The sequence below is a fragment of the Lynx canadensis genome, chromosome B3, assembly GCF_007474595.2.
Source record: "Lynx canadensis isolate LIC74 chromosome B3, mLynCan4.pri.v2, whole genome shotgun sequence".
Lineage (NCBI taxonomy): Eukaryota > Metazoa > Chordata > Mammalia > Carnivora > Felidae > Lynx > Lynx canadensis.
The window spans coordinates 124324288-124346072 of NC_044308.2; the positions used below are offsets into that span (position 1 = coordinate 124324288).

The window sequence follows — 21785 nt, forward strand, 5'->3', positions numbered from 1 at the left end:
TTATTCCTATATGGAAGTTTGGCTGGGCAGATAGTTTACTTAAAGCCTGCCTTCCATATCTCAACCTGCATGGCTACAACTCTCGCTTTTAATTTTAACCTCAATGAGAGTAAGGCTTTCATTGTCTCTATCCTTCCATCTACCCATCCCAATGTTCCAAAATTTAGCACAGTACTGTTTGCATTAAGGAATTCAAAAATGGTCAGGTAGGCTCATTCCTTGGCCAAAGTACAGACATTAAAGTTTGCCATGGTTGAAGCTGGGAAAGAAGAGATTGCCATTCTCATACTCTCAGTTTCTTCATGTTAAAAAATGAGAGCAAATGGAGCAGATCATGTCTAAGTCCTCTGGGCACTAACATTTTATGATTGTAATCCATCTGAACAGAACCGCTGAACAACCAGTACTATATGCAAACTATCTTTGCCACAGGAAATTCAAATTTATATAACAGTACTATAAACCTAAAGCCACAGTCATCCACGGATGAAGAGACTCATGTAAATACTGTGCCAGATCAGGCCATTTGTTTATCTTTATTCAATTGATATTTTATTGTATACAATTTAATATTCCTAGTGAGTCACTAATGAAAAAGATTGTACTTATTTTTTTATGTACTTCATATTTGGATCCACATGATTTCAGTCCATTTTCAGAAACTAAAAATTTGCCATAAATAAAAATTTGCCATAAATAAGGATACTCAAGAATATGTGCCACCAACTTATGAACCAAAGCGAGGCATCAAAGCTGTTTTAATAATGGTGCCTCACTGGAATCAGTGATTATTCTCTTAAAGTGTAAAGGAAACTGATTGTTTGGATAAGTACGTTGTGACATTTTTAATTAAAACTATTAAGACATTTAATTAGTATTCCTTATGTTTTTAGTATCTAGAATTCTGAATTAAAGATGATTAAAAGTGTTATCTTTATAGGTGAGTTTCTCCACAATCTTTCCTAATGCTCTTGTTGAGTAAATTATTGGGCAGAGTAAAAGTATGGTGCTTATTACAGAGAACTAGGTTTGGTAGAGTGGGGCTCAAGTAGGTTAAAAAAATTAATGTGCTCATCTAAGTATCTTGTTGATTCCTAAAGAAGCACCTTTGACCCATTGCTATTTTCAAATTTATAACAAAGAAAAACCCCAACTCATTTGGCAACCTTTTGTTTAGCTTTTAAGAGCTAGATGAAATCAACTAGTTAAATATTATGGCTGGCAAGTTACTATTGATCACTTCAAAAGAATAGAAATCTCTTCAAATTTCAGCATGATTTGATTGCCTACAAAGTTTCAGATGAGTCATCTAAGCATTAATGGGAAAACAGCATTTAAATTTTTGTTAGAATTCCAGAAAGGCTGAAGCTAGGGAAAAAAATTAACCACCAACTTAACATGTATAATAGTATACACATTGTATATTGGAGTAAAAGATGAAGCAAATAGTGTCCTCAAAAGCATTTCCAAAATTTCAGTAATCTCCTACAGTTATACTTACTATTTTCTTTCATGTTAAAGATTAGTCTTGCACCCTAAGTCTCTATATAGGAGAGGCTTAAAGGATGGGAGATTGGTTGAGCATGGGGGAGGCCTGGAGCTATATTTGCATAGAGTTTATATATTATTTCTTACCAAACCATGGAGAGAAGTGATTATAAATGAGATACCTGGATTATTACAGGGTTAAAGCTCCTCAAATTCTCCCACAGCTAATACTATTGTTTCTAAGCAACATCCGTAAAATTACTTGAATAATAATACACTAGTGATGTATTTTAATGGTTATTAAATAAAAATCACCTATAATCTTGAATTGTACCAGGATTGTGCATAGCACGTTTTAGCAGCTACTGTTGTAGAAGATTTAAGATATGTACAGAAATAGCTGACCTGAGAGACAAAGAGCTAACAGCCATTAATTGCTATGAGCAAAGTATAAACAAATCATAAGAGATTCAAGGAGGGAGAAACAGCTTCCAGGAGAAAAGCCTATACTTATATCATACGCATGCTTACATTGAACAAATACAACAAAGGGCTTTGGCAAACTCTGCCTTCATAAACTGTGCTGAAAGCCATTGTCAACACTTCCTCACCTACCTCATCTTATCCTGTAAAACATCTGCTTCTTTTAAAAGACGTTATGTACTAAAGTCTTCAACTAGAAACTGAAAATCATGATTTTTCTTTCAGGAGGAGGAAGGAAGGGAACAAAACATGCCTTCTGTGATTTTACTATAAAACCCACTGCTAATTAAAACTACGTATTTAGCATAAGTGAAGAGCAAAAAGGGCGGGCAGCAAATGGGGATTTCTTGGACAAAACCACGCTCCTCTGTGAATTCAGATTAGGAATGCTATGTTGACTTTTGAACATTCTGTTCTATTTGAAACAGCTGGGGCAGCAAGGAAGCCTGTATGTCCTACAGAAACCCAATCAGATGAAAGAGAGGCCATGAAATGCTTCTGGTGTCTACACATGGAGAGAAAATGTTGTGTCAGACTCAGCTTTGAATTCCAAACATAAACTTTTAGATCAGGCTTTGTCCAGTAAACCTGGTCAGCTTCATACAAAACTATGTTATGCTCTCAGAAACTGTGGATGTTGGTCCTGCTGGATCTCGAAAGGTTTGTAGAAATTGGATTTTTTTTCTTTTTATTTAAATTCTAGTTAACACACAATGTAGGATTAGTTTCAGGTGTACAATACGGGGAATCAACACATCCATACATCACCCGGTGCTCATCATGTCAAGGCCACTCCTTAATCCCCATCACCTATCTCACCCATCTGGTTGCCATGGAAGTAAACAGCAGGAGATCACGGTAGCCCTGGCTGAAAGGGAACCTGCCTCCTATGCTTCCTGCTAACCCTACTCTCCACCAGCAGGGGGGTTGTGCTGGATGTCTCACCGCCTTCTTACAACAGCAATAAAATGAGAGAAGTCAGTTGCCAATATGGTTCTGTTATCCCAACAGATAACTTTCGGTCAGTAGTAATGCAGTCAGGGTTCTACAACTGTAATGCTAATAGTGATCCTGTTCCAAACAAATGTGCACAATACTCTTCCCTGTGCCTTGTCATTACAAACCTCTTTTCAAAAGCCTTTGAAGCATCTTTCTTTTCTCTGAACACCAGCTGCAATGTATTGAGGCTTCCGTTACAGTAGTTATCCTTTTGTCTTTTGCACTACAGTTTGTGTGAAGGCTTTGAATTCCTGAAGGTTGGTAATGACTTTTCTTTATCATGTCATTGCCTCTAGCCCCTAGCAGAGTGCTTGTATATAGTAGAGACCCAAATTTTGTTGAATGTTCTAATTAAACAACAACAAACACGTATATCCTACAGTTAAGAAATGGAAGCTCCAAAAAGGCAGGGAGCTTCGTCTCTTTTGTTCACTGATGTGAGCCGATGCACCTAGTAAGTTTGTGGCACATAACTTACGCTCAGTACATATTTGTTGAATGCATGGATAAGTATTATGAATTTCCAAAGAGCCTGGGAAGTACTTATTTGACTGGTAAATAAAGAAGAGGAAATATTACACATATGTGTAAAGGAAGAAAGACTAGATTGGCCATTTCCCCTTTCTTTAGACCAGGGGTTGGCAAACTTTTTCTTTAGAGGGTCAGATAGCAAATATAGGCCTTTTGAGCCATTTAGTCTCTGTTGCACCTACTCAAATCTGCTGCTGAGTGTGAAAGCAGCCACAGACAATATGTGAATAAATGAGTGAGGCTGTATTTTAGTAAAATTTTATTTGCAAAAGCAGCTGGCAGGCAAGATTTGCCCCACTGGAGGTAGTCTGCTGATTCCTGCTCTAACACAATTATGCAAGAATCATCTATTAGGATTAAGACAGAGAGGTAACTACTCCCTCTGTAAAGACCATGCCTTCTGCATCTTTTTACATCCCGCATCCTCACATCTAACAGGTACGTAGTACAGGGCTTTGCAGTGTGGTAGCTGCACAGTATGTTTGTAGAATTAAACTGAATCCTACAGCAAGTGATTTCCCAGAACCGCAGTTGTCAGTAGAACCAACAAATTCAAGTTGCTGCAATGTGCCTTTTCTTTGAACTCTCCTAGCAAAATACGTGTGGGAAGTTAATAGCTGCAGAAATAATGTCAAATAAAACTAGGACACCTTCTCTCTTGATAGAGTACCAATGCCTCTTACTTGAGGCGTATTCTTTAGGATGTCAATAATTAACCAGAGGTAGCTTTTTTGATTATCCCTGAAGCCAAGAAACGATTAACCACTGTCTCACTGCCCATCTGAGCTCATGCTTCTTTTGAAACTTTTTCAATGAATTATTTTCACAAAAAGCACATGAGCAAATCATTGTTGGTATCCACAACTGGCCAAAATGTGCTCCCACGTTTTCTGCTCCAATGACTACAAAAATATACTCTCATGAGTGTTGAGTTAGATGACTGCATTATTTCAGGCCAGACATCTGTTATAAATGGTGATAGTGTACATATTCATTACTGAAAAGGATCAATGTTTTAAAATGTTTAAGTAATATGAATGTGGAACAATGTCATCATAAAATGTGCTTTGTGCCCTTTTCTTATACTTGAACTACATATTTGCGACATTTTCAACTTTTTCTCATTTTGCTAAGTGGTGGCCTCACTTACAAACCAGGCCCGATTTCCTCTTCCGCTGCAAATATAATTTTTAAAGAGAACTCCAACAAGATTACTTGCCGAACATGTTACCCATTCATAGCTTTGCCATATGCTGTTATGGAAATTACAATGATGTAAAGCAATCTGGGTGTCACGAGACGGTACTGATTCACCTGATACCAAATCTAACTGTAGTGGGAAATAATGCTTTAAATGTTTCATTTGCATCTAGACCTCTGTTGAACTAAGAGACATGTACTGTGTGTGTATTTTTGGAGACAACTGACTTTCACATATTAAAAATATAGTTCTACATTTGGTGCTAGAAACATGAAGGTTTATGAGGTCCAAATATACACTATGATAGCTTAGTGTCAAGGACATAGATTACTGAAGTCAGGCAGATTTAGGTTTTAACTCTGGTGCAACCATTTAATCGCTCTATAATCTTCAATGGTGGAAGAGGAAAACTAATGGTGCCAACCTGTCGCTGGGAGGATTAAATGAGAGAATGCTTATATAAAGCCTGTGACACCTACAAAAAGAGCAACTTATGTGGTTGGCTCAACAATGAGTAGTTATTACTATTAGCTACTGCTGCCTAACTCTTGTGCTTCTGTTGAAGGTTAGGAGCAGACCCTATAGGTGGTGGAGAAATGCTTGAGTATATGGGACCTGTTGGGGATGCTGGGAGCTGATTTAGTGAAATGAGGATATGCTATAAGAGACAACAAGGTCACTGTTATCATCAATACCAAATGACAAAAAACAAAGGGAAAAGGGCACAGAGTTACAGGATGCCCTTTTCACAATGAGAGCATCAATAATGTGGCATAAGTGTGTTGTTTTTATTTGGGATGGTGCAAGTGGAGAGCTCATTTTAAGCATGCTAGGGAAGGGCTTATGAAAATGAACACTGCCTTTATATCCACTGAGCATTCTATCCAATTACATTCAGAGGAGGGAAGAAGCTTCTTAGAAATAATTATGTTTGGCTGTAATAAGTGAATATATACAGTATAATGAATATTCATACATACTGAGGTCTGTGAGAATATAAAAAAGACAGAAGAACCTTTGCCTTTTTTTTTTTTTTTCTAAATTGACTTGGGAGTATACATTTGAATATAGATGGATTCTCTCTAAGTCAGTGTTCTGAATGGGGGACAAACTAGGGATGCTGGGCAGTGTCTGGAGACACATTTTGATGCCATAACTTGTGATGGAAGATGCTACTGGCATCTGGTGAGTAGAATCTAGGGATGCCACTAGATGTCCTATAACACGTAGGACAGGCTCCATAACAAAGACCTATCTGGCCCAAATGTTAATGCAAAGGTTGAGAAACCCTGCTCTAAGCTAAAAACTGTTCAGGGTCAAATGGGTTTAAAATCACCCAAACCCCAGATGGATTTTGGGGAGACTCTAGGGAAGGGCAGACTTTTTTGTCAATATGGTCAAATGTTCCCAGGCTCCTGTGTTGATTCCACACCAGTGATCCATATGCTGAAGTAGATGAATGGAGTTCATATCCTCAGGGAAAAAAGGACTATAAATGCCAAGACTGTAGTTTACAAAGTACTATGTGTTACTGGACCTTCTGGAGACTTCAGCACTGACAGTGGCTGGATTTACACACAGAGGAGGGCAACTACCTATGTCAAGTCTCTGGCCAACCTAGAGACCAGGGGTTTCCTTCCACACAAATTTCCTAAACAACATCAAAGCCAAGAGACAACATAGTAAGCAACAATGGCATAAAATTAAAGATAGTTCCCATGTGCAAATTTACAGGCAAAATCTTTGGATTTTTATTCTCTACTCCCACAAAACTGAAGAGTAATATCTTTTCTTTTACAAGTATCCTTACATGAACCCTACAGGGGTAGCCTAGCAGGTTATAGCCATAAACATGGGTAACGCTCAAAGACTGAAAATGGATACAAAGGACATTACTTTGGAGTTTTTGACTCCGTACTTGGTATCATCTCGGCGCTGCTGAAGAGATTCTTTGTGAACTCTGTATTTAGAATATCTCCCATCAATTCTCTCAGATAAACTGCAGGAATCCTGAAAAACAAAAAAATAAAAAACAGCAATGTCAAAACCAGGAGGTGAGAGGAAAATCAGTACTTGAATTGCACATAAGAAAGTATTGATAATTATAGGTGGTTAGGGAAATATAGGGGAATTACAGGTTGCCAAGGAGGAAGAAGAAAACAGTCTCTGGATGCTACCTTAAAAATAAAAACAGGGTCCCACATTGGTATTTGTGTCCTTTTTATACTAGTCCTATGCCAGTCTGAAATGATCGACATCCTTTAGTTGAAGGGAAAAAGGTTAAAGTAGCAGTGAGTTGTCCAAAGATGGTCATTAACGACACACTTTTGAATGTTGTGTACTATCTCTCAGAGTAGTATCTGACATCAAAATATTCTATGTTAAAAAACAATTTACCTTTGAGAGTAGAGTCCTCGTTATCACTAATTCTTAAACAATATTTTACCTTTTAACCAGCATATCACGTTGACTTTGAAACTGAAGGGTATTTCATCTGCCCTCAAAAGAATAAAAAGATTCAGGTATAAAGAAATTAAGAAAAGTTTTGGGGTCATTCATTCATTCTTCTTCCCCTCTCTCTCCTTCCCTTCTTCCCTTCCTCCATTTTTCGGGGGGAGAGAATGGAACACAGCAGTCACGATACCCAGTTACTTAGACGTTTCCATTATGAATTAGGGGAAAAATTAGAATAAAATGAGGGCAACTGATTTGCATATGTAAGAAAAATTATCTATGGGATCTCATTCCCCAAATAGTCCCAAGGAACTTATTGAGTGTTCAATCTGGAAGGGGTATTAGAATCCCAAAGTTCTCATTTTTATATATAAAAAGCTATAGCCCAGGGAAGTTAAGAATGATTTGCCCAAGACTAGGCAATTTGTGACAGATTGGGCTTCAAGCCCAATGCTGTTCCCTTCCTACCATACCAAATATGTAAAGTTTAAATGTGGAATTGTAGAGTTGAGCCACTTCTTTCAAAATAAGTTTTAAAAAAAAATGAGAGACACTATGACATGTTTAAAGAAAAAAGCCAAGGCTATCTAAATAGGATGAAATATGTATTTGCTATAGCTTATATTTGCCTAGAGTCATAGACTGTAGCATTTTTTTAATTTATTATTTAAAAAAAAATTTTTAACATTTATTCATTTATGAGAGACAGCACAAGCAGGGTAGGGACAGAGAGAGAGGGAGACACAGAAATGAAGCAGGCTCCAGGATCTGAGCCGTATAGCACAGAGCCCAACATGGGGCTCGAACTCACAAGCTGTGAGATCATGACCTGAGCTGAAGTCAGACGCTTAACTGACTGACTGAGCCACCCAGGCACCCCTAATAGACTGTAGTATTAACAAGAAATATACATGTGAAATACATCTTCATATATATGCTAGTGAGGCCAGTGTGAGTAGGAATCATGCAGATAATATTTTATAAGCCCCTCGTTTTAGGGATGAGGATATAAGTACTATATGAAGTAATTTTGCCTGGTACATGAGCTTGGATCAGAGTTTACATCTTTGGGCTCTTGTTGACAGTATCCTGATTTTTAGAATTAAACATCATTAGGTTGACTAAATAAGCTCTTTTTAATCGTAGAGATGACTTTAGAGTACATAGAGAGTGGGTTTCAAGCTAGAGGCAGTAGGGCAAAGAAAATGGGTTTTGTAGTTAATACATGGAACTAGGTCCCAGTTCCAACTAATTTACATACTCCAAGCTTCAGTTTCTTCAGCTGTAACTTGGGGGAAGATAGTGCCCATGAGTAGCATGTCTGAGGATTTTTTTTTTTTTTTAAGTAATACAGGGTTAGAACTTAGCTACTGCCTGCTGCATAGTAGTGCAGAATACTTGCTAAATGAACTCCTTTCCATTTCAAGCTAAAGGTTTCAATTTTAATGACTAATATTGGAAAGTACAATTATGAACTTTGGAAAATATTCTCCCCCAAAGTTTCACTATATAGGCATCTTCATATGTGTGTGTATATATAAGCTAGAGTTGGAGATAATCACTAGCCCATACGATAAAAAATAATAATAAAACCTTTTGGTAATAGTATTGAACTTTTTTCTTTCTAAGTTTATTTATTTACTTGGAGAGAGAGAGACAAAATCCCAAGCAGGCTCTGCACTGTCAGCCCAGAGCCCAACATGGGGCTCAAACTCACGTACCACGAAATCATGACCTGAGCTGAAATCAAGAGTCAGAGGCTTAACTGACTGAGCCACCCAGGTGCCCCAACGGTACTAAACTTTTAAATTGTACTTATGAATATCCTGTTCAGTGTAGACCCTGGAGAAAAGGTGAGCTGTCACTAGAGGCTAAATTATATTTTTATGCTGGTATAAGATGACATCGGTTTCTCAGTGACAAACGCCACCTGTTGTCTGCCCTTCCTTCCCTTAGATGACTTCTGTTAGCTACAGAGAAAAAAGCAGAAAGGATATATATGGGTGTAACATATTGCCTACTCTCCACATTGGGTAATATTAGGGTGAGTGGAAATCACATCTTCTTGGATACTAGTTTCATAATCCTTTGACAGGGATTTAGAATGCAAATACATGGGGGGCGCCTGGGTGGCTCAGTCAGGTAAGCATCTGACTTCGGCTCAGGTCATGATCTCACAGTTGGGGAGTTCGAGCCCTGCGTTGGGCCATTGGCCTCCATGCTGACAGTTCAGAGCCTGGAGCCTGCCTCGGATTGTGTGTCTCCCTCTCTCTCTGCCCCTCCCCTGCTCCCACTCTGTCTCTGTCTGTCTGTCTCTCTCTAAAGAATAATGGGGCACGTGGGTGGCTCAGTTGGTTGGATGTCTGACTTCGGCTCAGGTCATGATTTCACGGTTTGTGGGCTCGGGCCCCACATCAGGCTCTGTGGTGAATGCTTGCTCTGAGACTGCTTTGGATTCTGTGTCTCCTCCTCTCTCTGCCCTTCATCTGCTTGCACTCTGTCTCACTCTGTCTCTCAAAAATAAATAAATGTAAAAAAAAAAAAGAACAAACAAGCATTAAAAAAATTCAAATACATAATTAAATCATGAGAAAGAATTGAAACTTTAGCAAAATGTACTAGAAACACTTGGATTTGTTCTATTTGTTATAGTCTAGATTTCTGGATATGTCAGCTCAACCCTGGATCCCTTTCAATTATGTTTAGTTGCTGAACTACCAAAATATGCTAAGTGAATTGATGTTAAGATAGTGCAGACCTTGAGAGCCACATCGTATCAGTGCCTCCAGTAATCAATATGGCATGATCAGGCTATATTTCCTACTCACTAGATTCTCAAATAATATGTTAGATACAAACAAAACCTAAATATAACATATTATATTTTAAAGCCAATGTGAAATAAGAGGTTCATGGTTTTCAAAGAGAACTCTCACCATTGTTAACTTCAGCCATATGGGGCCAGAAAATTATAAATTGCTAAAACTGTCCATTGTGTATTCATCCCAAAAGGGATATTCTCTGGCCTGAACCTTGTTTGGCAGGACTGCTGGCAGGGATAGTTGTTTTGCATCTCTCCTCTATGAAAACTTTAAAAGTTACAATAGGTAACTTTTGTAATTAATCTCCTAGATTAATTACACATGTAATTAATTACACGTGTAATTAATCTCCTAGATATGGAATGATTTGTAGAGTTCTATTAACAAATAGCATGAGATGTAAAATCTAAAACTGTGGATCTGAATTCAACTATCATAGTATGGAAATAACCTGTGTACCTTCATGTCTCTAAAACAAACAGTACTCTGAAAATCTGTAATTAAAAAAAAAAGAAGATAGTTCATAAGGTGAAATTGCTTATCAAAACAGCTGTCTAGGAGTATTACTCAGCAATCAAAAAAGAATGAAATCTTGTCATTTACAACTACGTGGATGGAACTAGAGGGTATTATGCTAAGTGAAATTAGTCAGAGAAAGACAAATATCTCTTTCTCATACGAGGACTTTAAGACACAGAACAGATGAACACAAGCGAAGGGAAGCAAAAATAATATAAAAACAGGGAGGGGGAGAAAACATTATGAGACTCTTAAACATGGAGAACAAACAGAGGGTTACTGGAGGGGTTGTGGGAGGGAGGATGGGCTAAATGGGTAAGGGGCGTCAAGGAATCTACTCCTGAAATCATTGTTGCACTATATGCTAACTTGAATGTAAATTAAAAAAATAATAAATTAAAAAAGCTATCTTCAGTGTAATATGTAACCCCTTTTGAATCTTAGGTTTTTCTAAATTAAAGTTAAAGCTTTGGGAGGCCAAATGAGCTTCTAGTGTGAGGGTAAAAGTCTCTATTTTTCCTCTAATATGTAAGTTCCAGTATTTTCAATCTTGATTTGACAAATATCAATAAAGTCTGATAAGATGGAGTATTAAAAATCCCCTATGTTTTTTGGTCTTTCCTCCCTCCCTACAACTTTCTTTGCACATCAGGAAGATGTCAAATGTTCTCAGTCAGATAAGAATACTGAAAGAGACAAGCCAACTCTTTCTCACCCTGAAGTCTTTGAAATCTTCTAGTAAGCTCAGTTTCTCAGGCACAGACTCCAGATGGTCCAAGGCCACTCGGGTACTCTGAAAAAGAAAACATAAGGAAACCAAACATTATAAAAAATTGATCAATACTCTCAGAATCCAAGTACTAAAAACCACTTGTACCCAGGGTAGAAGCAGTTCAAGCTATAGATTTAGTCAAATAAGAACAGATATAATAGTATTTCTAAGATAACTGTATCTTTTTAATTCAGAAGAATTATTTCCTTTCACGAAGTATATGAGATGCATTTGCAAAACTGACTCACATAAAAACTCTTCCTGGATAATTATTTTCAACTGACATGCTATGAAACTTTCTATAGAGTATTTCATATTAATATTAATTTACAAACCTGCTTCAGTGAACATCAGAAATAAAGCACCAAATAATATTGAGGGATAGATGAATTTGCAGTTACCTCTCTATGGAGCATATTAGAGATCCTCACATGTTGCCATTACAAAGAAGAAAAGAGTTCTCAACAATTATTTTAGTTCAAAAGGAAGAGGAGGTTGTCATAAAACTTTGGAGAAGCACCTGAAATTAAAAAATTGCCACAGGGACACAAAATCCTGTTGATTATAAATCAAAAACTTAGTCTTTGATTAGGTGGTCACTGATTTACACCCACCAATATAAACATTAAGAGGGAATGATCTGAAAATTCTTTCAAAGCCAATATAAACTAAGAAGTGGCGGAATAACCTTGAGACCAGAGACTGTATCATATGCATTTCTGCATTCTTAGCCTTGTCACAGGGACAGCACATCTCTGTATCCTCAGTCAATAGATATTAGCTTTTAGATTTAAAATGAGTTGCAATTATTCAGTGAAATAAACCACAAGTCCTATGGCTGATGCATGGGAAGAAAGTGCAATGCCTTGCAAGAACCTGAACGTAGGTTTGCAAAGAGTTGTTGAAAAGTTATTGGCCACCCAATATTCTATGTGCTGCTCCCTTACATCTCCCAGGTGAATGGTTCTGAACAACCTAACATGAGTACAAGTGACATGTCTCACTTATGAGCTGAGTCAGTTAAGAGCCTATGTGTCCCATCCCAGCCCTGGTCATGAGGAACTTGGAGGCCACAAGCTTCAGATGACATAGCCACAAGACAGGAGAGCCGCCAGCCATATTGGACTTCACATGAGTGACACATCAACCTCTATTGTGTTAAGTCATGAGATTTCGGGGTTTGTTAATGATTACATAGCACAGTTGCCTTAATTATTGAAAATAATGCCTGAGAATTACATAATTAAAATGTAGGCTAATCAAGTGGTCAATTTTTTTTTTTTTTTTTTTTTTTTTTTTTTTTGGGGGGGAGGAGGCTCCAGATTATATGAGGATTCTTTTTTTTTTTTTTTTTTTTCTCAGAAGTTCAGTTTCCCTGGAACTAGACAGGGTTAGGAACTGGTGTTATCATCATTTGGTATACCCACTTACACTTAATCTTCTATTTCAAATCCTCTATCTCATCCTAATGCTGTTGCCTGCCTTCACTTCCAGTACAGAGCTTCTCCAGAACATATGCGTACAGCTCTGCAAGGTTTGTGTGGGGGTAGGGATGGAGACAGAGTTGAGAGTCTAACTCTTCCTTGCAGACACTTTTGATACACTCACTTCCACCTTCTCCTTCTGTAGAAAACAGTACATCCAATTCAAAAGCATCTCTAAAATTCTTCAGGGTGAATGATATTTGCTTTCCATCTGTATCCCCTTGATAGGCACTTGGGTTTTAACTTCTCTGTTTTGAGTCATTTTACCATTTTCCCTTCCGTGTTCTCCATCTTGGGAGTTCTACCTTTTAGCTGTCAATCATAAATCGGTGTTTCTCTCTCTTTATATTCTTATTTCTCAAGTGTGATTTTTGAGAGAAGAGCAGAAACACCCTCACATTACCATTTTGAAACTGGAAGTCATATGCGCTGTTTCTTCAAGTTCGTAAAAATCTTCTTTTCCAGTTCCATTTAAAGGATTTAGTATTTTCTTCCTTCTGCTTAACATTTATATGCTTGTTAGTTTTTTTTTTTTTCCACATGTGTTCACTTAAAGGCCCATGCATTTTAAATGGCTTCATTTGTTTTTTCATATGTAGGAAAGATTCATCAAAATGACATGTTTCTTAATATAGGCCCCAACATGTAGGTTTAGGAGAGCAAGTAATTTTAGCCACCATATGTGTTATATTCATTTCAATAGTAAAATTCCCCCAAGAATTATATTGGCCCTTTAACAATAAAATACAAATCAATGCCATGGTGATTTCAAAGCAAAATTTTTTTGTGTGTCAAATAAAATCTTCTTCATAAACAATGATTCTAATAGCCTTGTAGTTTGGAAACTTTATTTCCCTTTTTTTTTTTTTTTTTTTAATCCCATAAATCTTCTCATTTAGAAGTGACCCTCTGAACCAGGGAGAAGTATGGTAAACTCATTTTGTTCTTAAAATAAGCAAATGATTTCTTTCCCTACTGTAAAATTCAGCATGTTATGCAAATATTTTTGCTTCAAATTTTCAACCAGGTGGCTGTGTGAAAAATTTTTTTTCTTTCATATTTTCACATACTAGTTTATTTTGACTATTTGATAGTTTTTGGATGCATATTCAAAATGGCAAATATATACATACATATATTTGAACCTTAAAAAATCACTGGCTTCTACTTTCTTAAGTACAGTTATTTTTCTACTCTCCTCCTCCACCCCCCACATCTCCATTAAGGTCTTTAAGCTTTCTCGTCATCTTATTTTAGTTGTGGCTTACTTATATTCCTTTCATGTGTTGTTTCTAAGTATCTTAGCATCTTCCTCAGTATCAGAAATTGTTTCTGATACACAAGCCTTTCCCTTCATCCTTATAGTCTCGTCAATCGGGTAACATCAGATGTGTATCTAGGTATCACAGAAAGATCCACCAGACATAGATGGCACAGGTCCTGTTCTTTAAGAGCTTGTAACTCACTGGGGGGAGAAATGTGCACATGCAAAAGATGTGAGAATTATACAAAGAAAAGTGGACTGAATTTATTTTAAAGAAATTATATATATAGATGCTGAGATTTTTAAGGCATCTGCAATGGTACAATAGGAAATAATGAAGACAATGAGTCCAGGCCTGTAGGTATCTCAGGTCTCATAATTTCATCAGTAAGTGATATTTGGGGAGAATATATTTATTTTCTGTCGATGTCTCTCTCTGTATACATGTGAGCATGCTTAAAACCACCACTCTGGCATACAGACTTAAGAGTATGCATATTCACAAACTTTTTTTCTTTTTTAATAATGTGAGACTGTCTTAGGCATTATGATTAGAGTCCGCTCACATTACATGTCACTTCAAGTTCACTTTTCCCCAAAAGCTAGCGGTGCTAGAAAAAGGGGACCATTAAGAAATGAATAGTCTAAATAAGGAACTTGTTGGTTTTTAGATGCCACAAAGATCCATAAAGCATGTTAGTTTCTAGGGCAACTCGTGCAGAGTCAGGGAAACTTTTTATTTTTTAAGTTGGTTCATTATTTTCTGCCTTACACTATCTAATGCTTTAAAGGGCACAGACAAGTCTCCACTGTTAGAATGAAGGGAATAATTTCTCCAGTTCATTCAGAAATGGCACCAGCAAATGACAGGTGTTTAACCTGTCTTTAATTTTCCTATTGATTTTCTAGAACTAAATGGGACATTCACAAAAGGATTTAAACACTGTTTCTCTTTTGAAAATATCAGTAGATATTAAATTTCGTATCAAAATTGAAAACAAAGAAAAATTCACAATTAAGAGTCCATTTCATAAAGGACCAATACATTGTGTATAATGATTGGTTTATCCCAGAAGCTAAAGAGCTGAACTTCCACTGAGCTAAGAGTGGTGGCAAAGCAAATGATCAATTATTCCTAATTCCATTTAGTGGCATAATGAAAGACTGAACCATAAAAATGTAACTCAATTTCAAATACTTCTTAGCCCTCACCCCATGGTATGATGTAGTCACTATTGCTATTCTCATTATACAGATAAGGTAACTGAGAACCAAAGTGTGAATAACCTCCTCACAGTCATGTGGAAAAACTGGGATGCGAATCCAAGCAGTCAGAGTGCAGATATGGCAGTGTTCTTGTTTTTATTTTTAAAGTTTATTTATTTTGATAAAGAGAGAGAGTACATGTGCAGTGGGAGAGGGGTAGAAAGAGAGGGAGAAAGTTCTGCCATGTCAGTGCAGAGCCCTAGGCAGGGCTTGATCTCATGAAACACGAAGTCACGATCCGAGCTGAGCAGGCACTCAACCGACTGAACCACCAGGCACCCCAGCAAAGTTCTTATATAAATATGTTCATGGTAAATCACCAGAATCTGTAACACTATTTTATGTAAATTCCTACTCCCTCTCTAGCTATCAGCTTTTAGTACTAGAATATTGGAGCTATGTCTCTGATGGGCTTATTTATGGAAAAGAAGTTTCAAGATGAACGCAGGAAGAATTTCATCTAGCCAGGGCCGAAGTCTGTGCCCAAGACCACGCATCCAAATATACAAGCACAAAAGGGGAGAGGATATTCTTTCTGTTGATTAGAGGAAGCTAGGTATGAGATTAAGTTTTATGACACCAACACACCCTTTTCTTTTTTCATAACATGGACCAGCAGCATAGCGCACGATCTGGCCAGGGGAGGTGCTTTGATGAATGTTGGCTGAATAAAGACAAAGGCAGCGTCACCACTCTCTGATCAACCCACTGAATCTTGGCTTCTTTATTAAAAACTCAGCAGCAAAAGTTTGCTGTTTCTCTTCTCTAGACTAAGGCAAGATCAAATGGTAGAAACAACAGTGAAATTCAGAAATCTTGTCCATTAGGCTCTGTGGCTTGTGCACCTACAGGTAGGTTTAGATATTAATCTGTTGAAAAGGGCGAAGAATATGCGGGAGATTTTCCTATTCCAAATCTTCAAACTGCCATGTAGCTGAGCGGTTTGTACTGGTCTATAGTGTATTTTTCTTTAGTTGTTCCTTTGTTTCCAACTACAGGGGAATTGAATAGTGCAGTATGACAACATAAGTAGCAGCAATTAGGAATTAGAAAGGGGCTTCACTGCAGTTGTTAGTTTCCTGTCTCCTGTAGAGAAAGCTTAAAGAAACAGATTTAACCATGGGTATATTTTAGTAAATATACTTCTCTTTGTAAAAATGCACCATGTATTTATTTTTTTCTTAGCATAAAACAACTACCATTTTCTTAGGGTGCTACTGAAATCATATGTTTTGAGGTTTAGATGATAAATAAAGGAGATGCTATATTTTTATTTTAAAAATAAGTGTGTGCATTTTTGGCACTATACAGATGTTAAATAAACAAGGTTATGAAGCAGTTTATTTGGGTTCAAAAATGCAATTCTATTTCATTTGGAAAGAGATCCACTGCAAAACTTTCTTGACAAATGGCTGAAAGGTGGTAAGAGGACCTGAGTAAACAAATTTCAAGGGGAGGAAGGGTGAAATCGTAAAAAGGATAGACTGTCTGCCTTTTTACTTGTGGAGACTCTATCCAGCACAGCTGTATTGGCTTCACAGGGCCTTCTTTTCATTCAAACCGTATCAGGCACTCCTTGAGACCAAACGGAACAGGAGCAGAGAATAGGCCAGCAAAGTCATTTTGTTGACGTACAGCCTTCAAGGGGCCCCAGCGCTCAAAGTTGCATGGATTTCTCGAATATCAGAAGAGTCCTCTATTTCCAGATTGTGTACTTTAGAAGAGTTCTAAAAATCAGACACCCACTTAGATAGAAGTGTTTATGTGTATCTTGGGGTAAGAGGGTAAACAAGGTTTGTTAAATAAAAACACCGGTTCACGTGGCAATATGACATTAGGGACTACATTTAAGCTAAAATCCAGAAGAATTTTTGTCAAGGACAAATCCTATTTGTCTTCATTTAACACCATTCTAGTCAAAAGTAGATCTCCTTTAAAAAGCTCAAATTTATAAAATTTGAGAACAGGTAGACTAATTTCATTGGAAAACTTGAATAAAGAAGGCTTTCTAGATCTTTTCCAATTCTCATTCACAATAATTTTTTTAAGCAAAGAACTATGAGAAACTGGATCTGCCATAATAGATTACTGCTTTGTTATTTTAAGACAGAACTGACCATATAACTATATGTTATAGTCAACCCATGATCTTATTTTTTGCTTAATTGGGAGAGTTTTTTCAATAATAACAAGAGTGATATTACACTGTATGTTAACTGGAGTTTAAGTAAAAACTTGAAAAATAAAAAGAAATGAAAAAATAATTCACTTTTTAATTTGAGAAAACAAAAACAAAAACAAAAACAAAATAAACCAAGAATGCACTGAGGAGAAGGGAAGACAGAAGAAGTAAACAAACATCTCTCTTCCCCTTGAGATTCCTGAAATTGCCTTTACATATTTTTCTTGCCACTTCTTGAGATAAGGGAAAAATAACATATGAAGACAAACTAGTGTTCTCTCTATGTCCTTACAACAGGTTTACAAGCAGGGGGGTCTTGAGATCCACAATCTAATTCCTGTGAAATCACACTATTTCTTAAAACTGAAAATAAACTGAATTCCCAAGGCAAAGAAATTTAAGACTTCCCGGAAGGGGTGGAGTTTAGCCATTTCTGCTAAGGTGGCAGGGAAGGAAACCATACTTCTGATTTACTGGTCCCACACGTGTGTTGCATGCTGGCAGATGAAGAACAGTGGTGAACCAGGAGTCAGCACACCTGATTTCTGGATAGGCATAGTTCCAGCAATGTTACTTGTATTTTGTGGTTTGGGGAATATTTCCCTTGCCTTTTTGCAAAATGGGTATAAGTACTGCTGGTCTTTCTTATGCCACACCCACAGGGCAGCTGTGATTATCAATTAAGAAAGTAAATGTGAAAGCACGTTGAAAGTTGCCAAATACTTTCCAAACAGCAGGTATTTTAAAAAGGCCGATTCTGTGAGGCACTGTCCATTCTGGTAATTCTCAAATGCAGAAGAGGAGGTCAATGACAGTCTAAAATTACAACTAATGAAAATTAGAGTAGAAAGGAGAAACAAGGCAAACTTAATTAAAACTATATCCAGTATTTAGAAATACATTTGCTGTTCTACGTAGAGACATTATCCAAAACACAAAAGTAATAGAAGTGTAATGGCACATAAATTACTTATGTACATACTGTGCCCTTGGTGGAGAATGTTCCCTCCAGTCTCCCTATCTGGTTAAAATTCCCCCTGCCCCCCCCCCCCCACCAACATCATGAGCATTTTCAAGCATACTGGAAATCTGAAAGAAATTTACAGAGATCACCCATGTATACTCACCACCTAGATTCTACTGTTTACATTTTATTTGCTTTATTACATACTAATCCATCTATCTAACCTTATGTGCATCCACTAACCCAATTTATGTTTTGGATGCCTTACAAAATAAATCATATACATCACTACACTTTCCCCTAAAGACTTCAGCATGCATATATCCTTAGCTCCACTTGGATTTTTGTTTGATGTAAAATTTACATCTAATGAAATGTACAAATCTTAAGTAAACTGGCTAAATTTTATTATTTTTTAGCACTTCCTTAGGGAAGGCTTCCCTGCCTTTACTGATCTCATCACACAAGCTCTCCATTGCACCCTGAGCCTTTCCTCTGCAACACTTATCAGAATATTTATTTGTGGGATTATTTGATTAATGGTTATGTTGACATCAGGCAATAATCATCACAAAGGTAGGGTATATCAGTCTTCACTCACCATGGTACCTCCTGGCACTTCACCCAGTGCTTCCATACAGGTGGTATTCAATAACTACTTCTTGAATGAACTAATGAATCTTATTCAGTGATGGAAAGGTTCTCATTTCATTTATTCAATCTGCAAACATTTAGTGAATGCCTCCTCTATACTGGTGAAGCGTTAGGTGAGCTGAGGGAGCACACAATAAGATGAGGCCAAAGATGCCTTGGGGGCAAGATCTCAGAGGGCATTTTTGGCCACAGTATTTATATTCAATTCTGAATGAGGTCGAAGGTCTTCTGAGGACTTTGAGCAGAGGAGCAATGTGCTCTTATTTACAGCCCAAAGTTCCCTCTGATGTTTGCAGATTGCTCATCCCTCACCCCATGTGGAATCAATGGATTACAGGGGCGCTGTGAGAAGGTGAGATAGGCATCTATCTCACTCCCAGGCTGGAGTCCTGCTGAGCAGCAGAAACTCTGAGACCCAACTCATGGACACCACCTGGGTGGAGCGCCATGAGAAATTTACTGAGAGAATACACCATATCCCTGGAAAGTGACTGGTGTCATACAAAAAGTTCTTGATTTACCCAAAATACTCTAACATCTCGAAAACATACTTTCTGACTGTAATAATAACGATGTCTAACCATTAACATCTCTAATAATCTCTAATCATCTCTAATAACGATGATAGGTTATATAGATTAATCTGATAACATTTTTATTGTGGTAGTTTTCTGTCTGAGGTCAGACAGCAAGCAGCAAGATACAGTGGCAAAGGTCACTGATTAGAAAACAGGAGGTACAAGGTTCTATCCCAGCTTTGCCATAACCAGTTGCATGATCCAGGAAAATCATTTATCCCATGGGCTTCAGTTTCCCAATCAGGAAAATGGGAAAGTAGGATATAAAAATCTCTAAGAGACCTTCTGGCTATAGCTTTAGCTGTTTAAGCTTTAACTTCTTTCCACAGTAGGTTGGGACCTGATTTTTAAGCTTAAAAGGTTGGAACGAATATGAAAAATCGTTTTATAAAGAGAAAGTAAAATAAGGAGAAAATCACATATGGGATTTTAGGAGTTAATATTAACTCTCAAGAACTACCCAAGAACATGTGTGGGGTAGAAATACCTTTACTTTTTTACAGTAGAAAGCCAAACTAATGATTGCAGAAGAAAAACAGGAAGATGGGCATTTTTATCTTTTTAGGTGTTTGCCCTATCAAAAAATTCCAAATATTTATCATTTTGTATTTTTTAGAACAGATACTTCCAAAAGTAGGCAAAGAATGGCTTTTCATCTTTTTTCACTTTGTAACTGTCCTTATAATTTCCCTTCATCTAAATATTTCTAATTAGCTTCTGGTTCTATTACATGAATGTTACTCCATCCTTTTTCTCTCCACAAAGCTTCTGTGCCATCATGACTTTGCACATGAAGCCCATCTGTCTGAATGTTCTCTACACACTGCTTAAATTAGCTCACTGATTCTCCTGCAAGACTTGGCTTGGTCACTACCTTCTCTAATGTGGCATTTCAGAGAAGGAGCTCTTGAGCCAGTCTGCCTGAGATGAAATCCTGATTTAGTCACCTACTGGCTATGTTTCCCTAGGGAAGTTCCCAGATTCCTCTGCATTGGCACTCAGTTTCCTCAATTATAAATAGGAATGTGTAGAATTATAGTTAAGGACCAAATACATTAGCACATGGAAAGTGCCTAGAGCAGGGTGGGATACTAGTAAGCACTCAGTAAACACTAGGTGTTGTTCCAATGGTAATACTAGTTATCATTTCATGAAAGGCTCCCCTAAAGTCTGGGTTAGGCGCCCATACTCAGTGCTTCCAATGCACACATGTCTCCTGTCATGTGTCTAATCATTTCCTGTGTGTTTGCTTGTCTCCTTTAGTAGACAGCAAATACCTTAAAAGCAGGAGTGTATTTTTCGTTATATTTCTAGTGCTGAGTACTTAGTATCATACACAATATATTTCAGTTTTCTGAAAAAAAACCCTTCTCAACCCAAAGACTAATAAAGGCACAGTTAGAACTCAGAAATGTTGTGGAAAGAAAAATACTCTGTAAAGGTAGAATTTAATGACTGTTTCTGAGGGGTAGAGAATATTTCTAGATAGACTCAAAATTAAAGAAACAGGAACAAGAAATAGAACTGGGAGAAAAATGAGGTACCATAAAGTTGAGTTAAAAGGTATAGACAGGGGTGCCTGGGTGGCTCAGTCGGTTAAGCGTCCGACTTCAGCTCAGGTCACGATCTCGCGGTCCGTGAGTTCGAGCCCCGCGTCGGGCTCTGGGCTGACAGCTCAGAGCCTGGAGCCTGTTTCCGATTCTGTGTCTCCCTCTCTCTCTGCCCCTCCCCCGTTCATGCTCTGTCTCTCTCTGTCTCAAAAATAAATAAACGTTAAAATAAAAAAATTAAAAAAAAAAAAGGTACAGACAGAGTTAAGAGAGAGGAAGATGAGAGTAAGATCTTTTTGTGGACCTAATAAGCTGAAGCAGGAAGCCTGTGGTGTGGAGAGCACCCTGCTTCCTGTGGGTGAGCCCGGCAAGGGCTTAGCCACACCAGGCTGGGAAGGGTACAACCTGACACAGGGCAGATACCGAGAAATGCTAATCATTTCCCTGAATACTGCAAAGCCTTCCTCCCAAGGCCTCAAGACACTCTAAAGCAGGCAATCACATTTGCCTCTTCTGTATTTAACAGGGAACAGAGGGTCCTGACGTGGATCACTGATAAGGAAAGATAATTGTT

At 37.6% G+C, this 21785-nt stretch overlaps 1 protein-coding gene across 3 annotated transcripts in view; it reads right to left on the minus strand.

Moving 5' to 3' along the window:
• Positions 1-21785, minus strand: part of CEP128 (centrosomal protein 128) — a 382829-nt gene that overhangs the window by 14415 nt on the left and 346629 nt on the right. For all 3 annotated transcript variants that reach the window (XM_032593431.1, XM_032593430.1, XM_030319713.1), the window contains 2 exons: positions 11213-11290; positions 6599-6712 (listed from right to left, as the gene is read on the minus strand). In XM_032593431.1, the coding sequence (XP_032449322.1) occupies positions 6599-6712; positions 11213-11290 (192 nt within the window). The remainder of the gene's footprint in view (positions 1-6598; positions 6713-11212; positions 11291-21785) is intronic.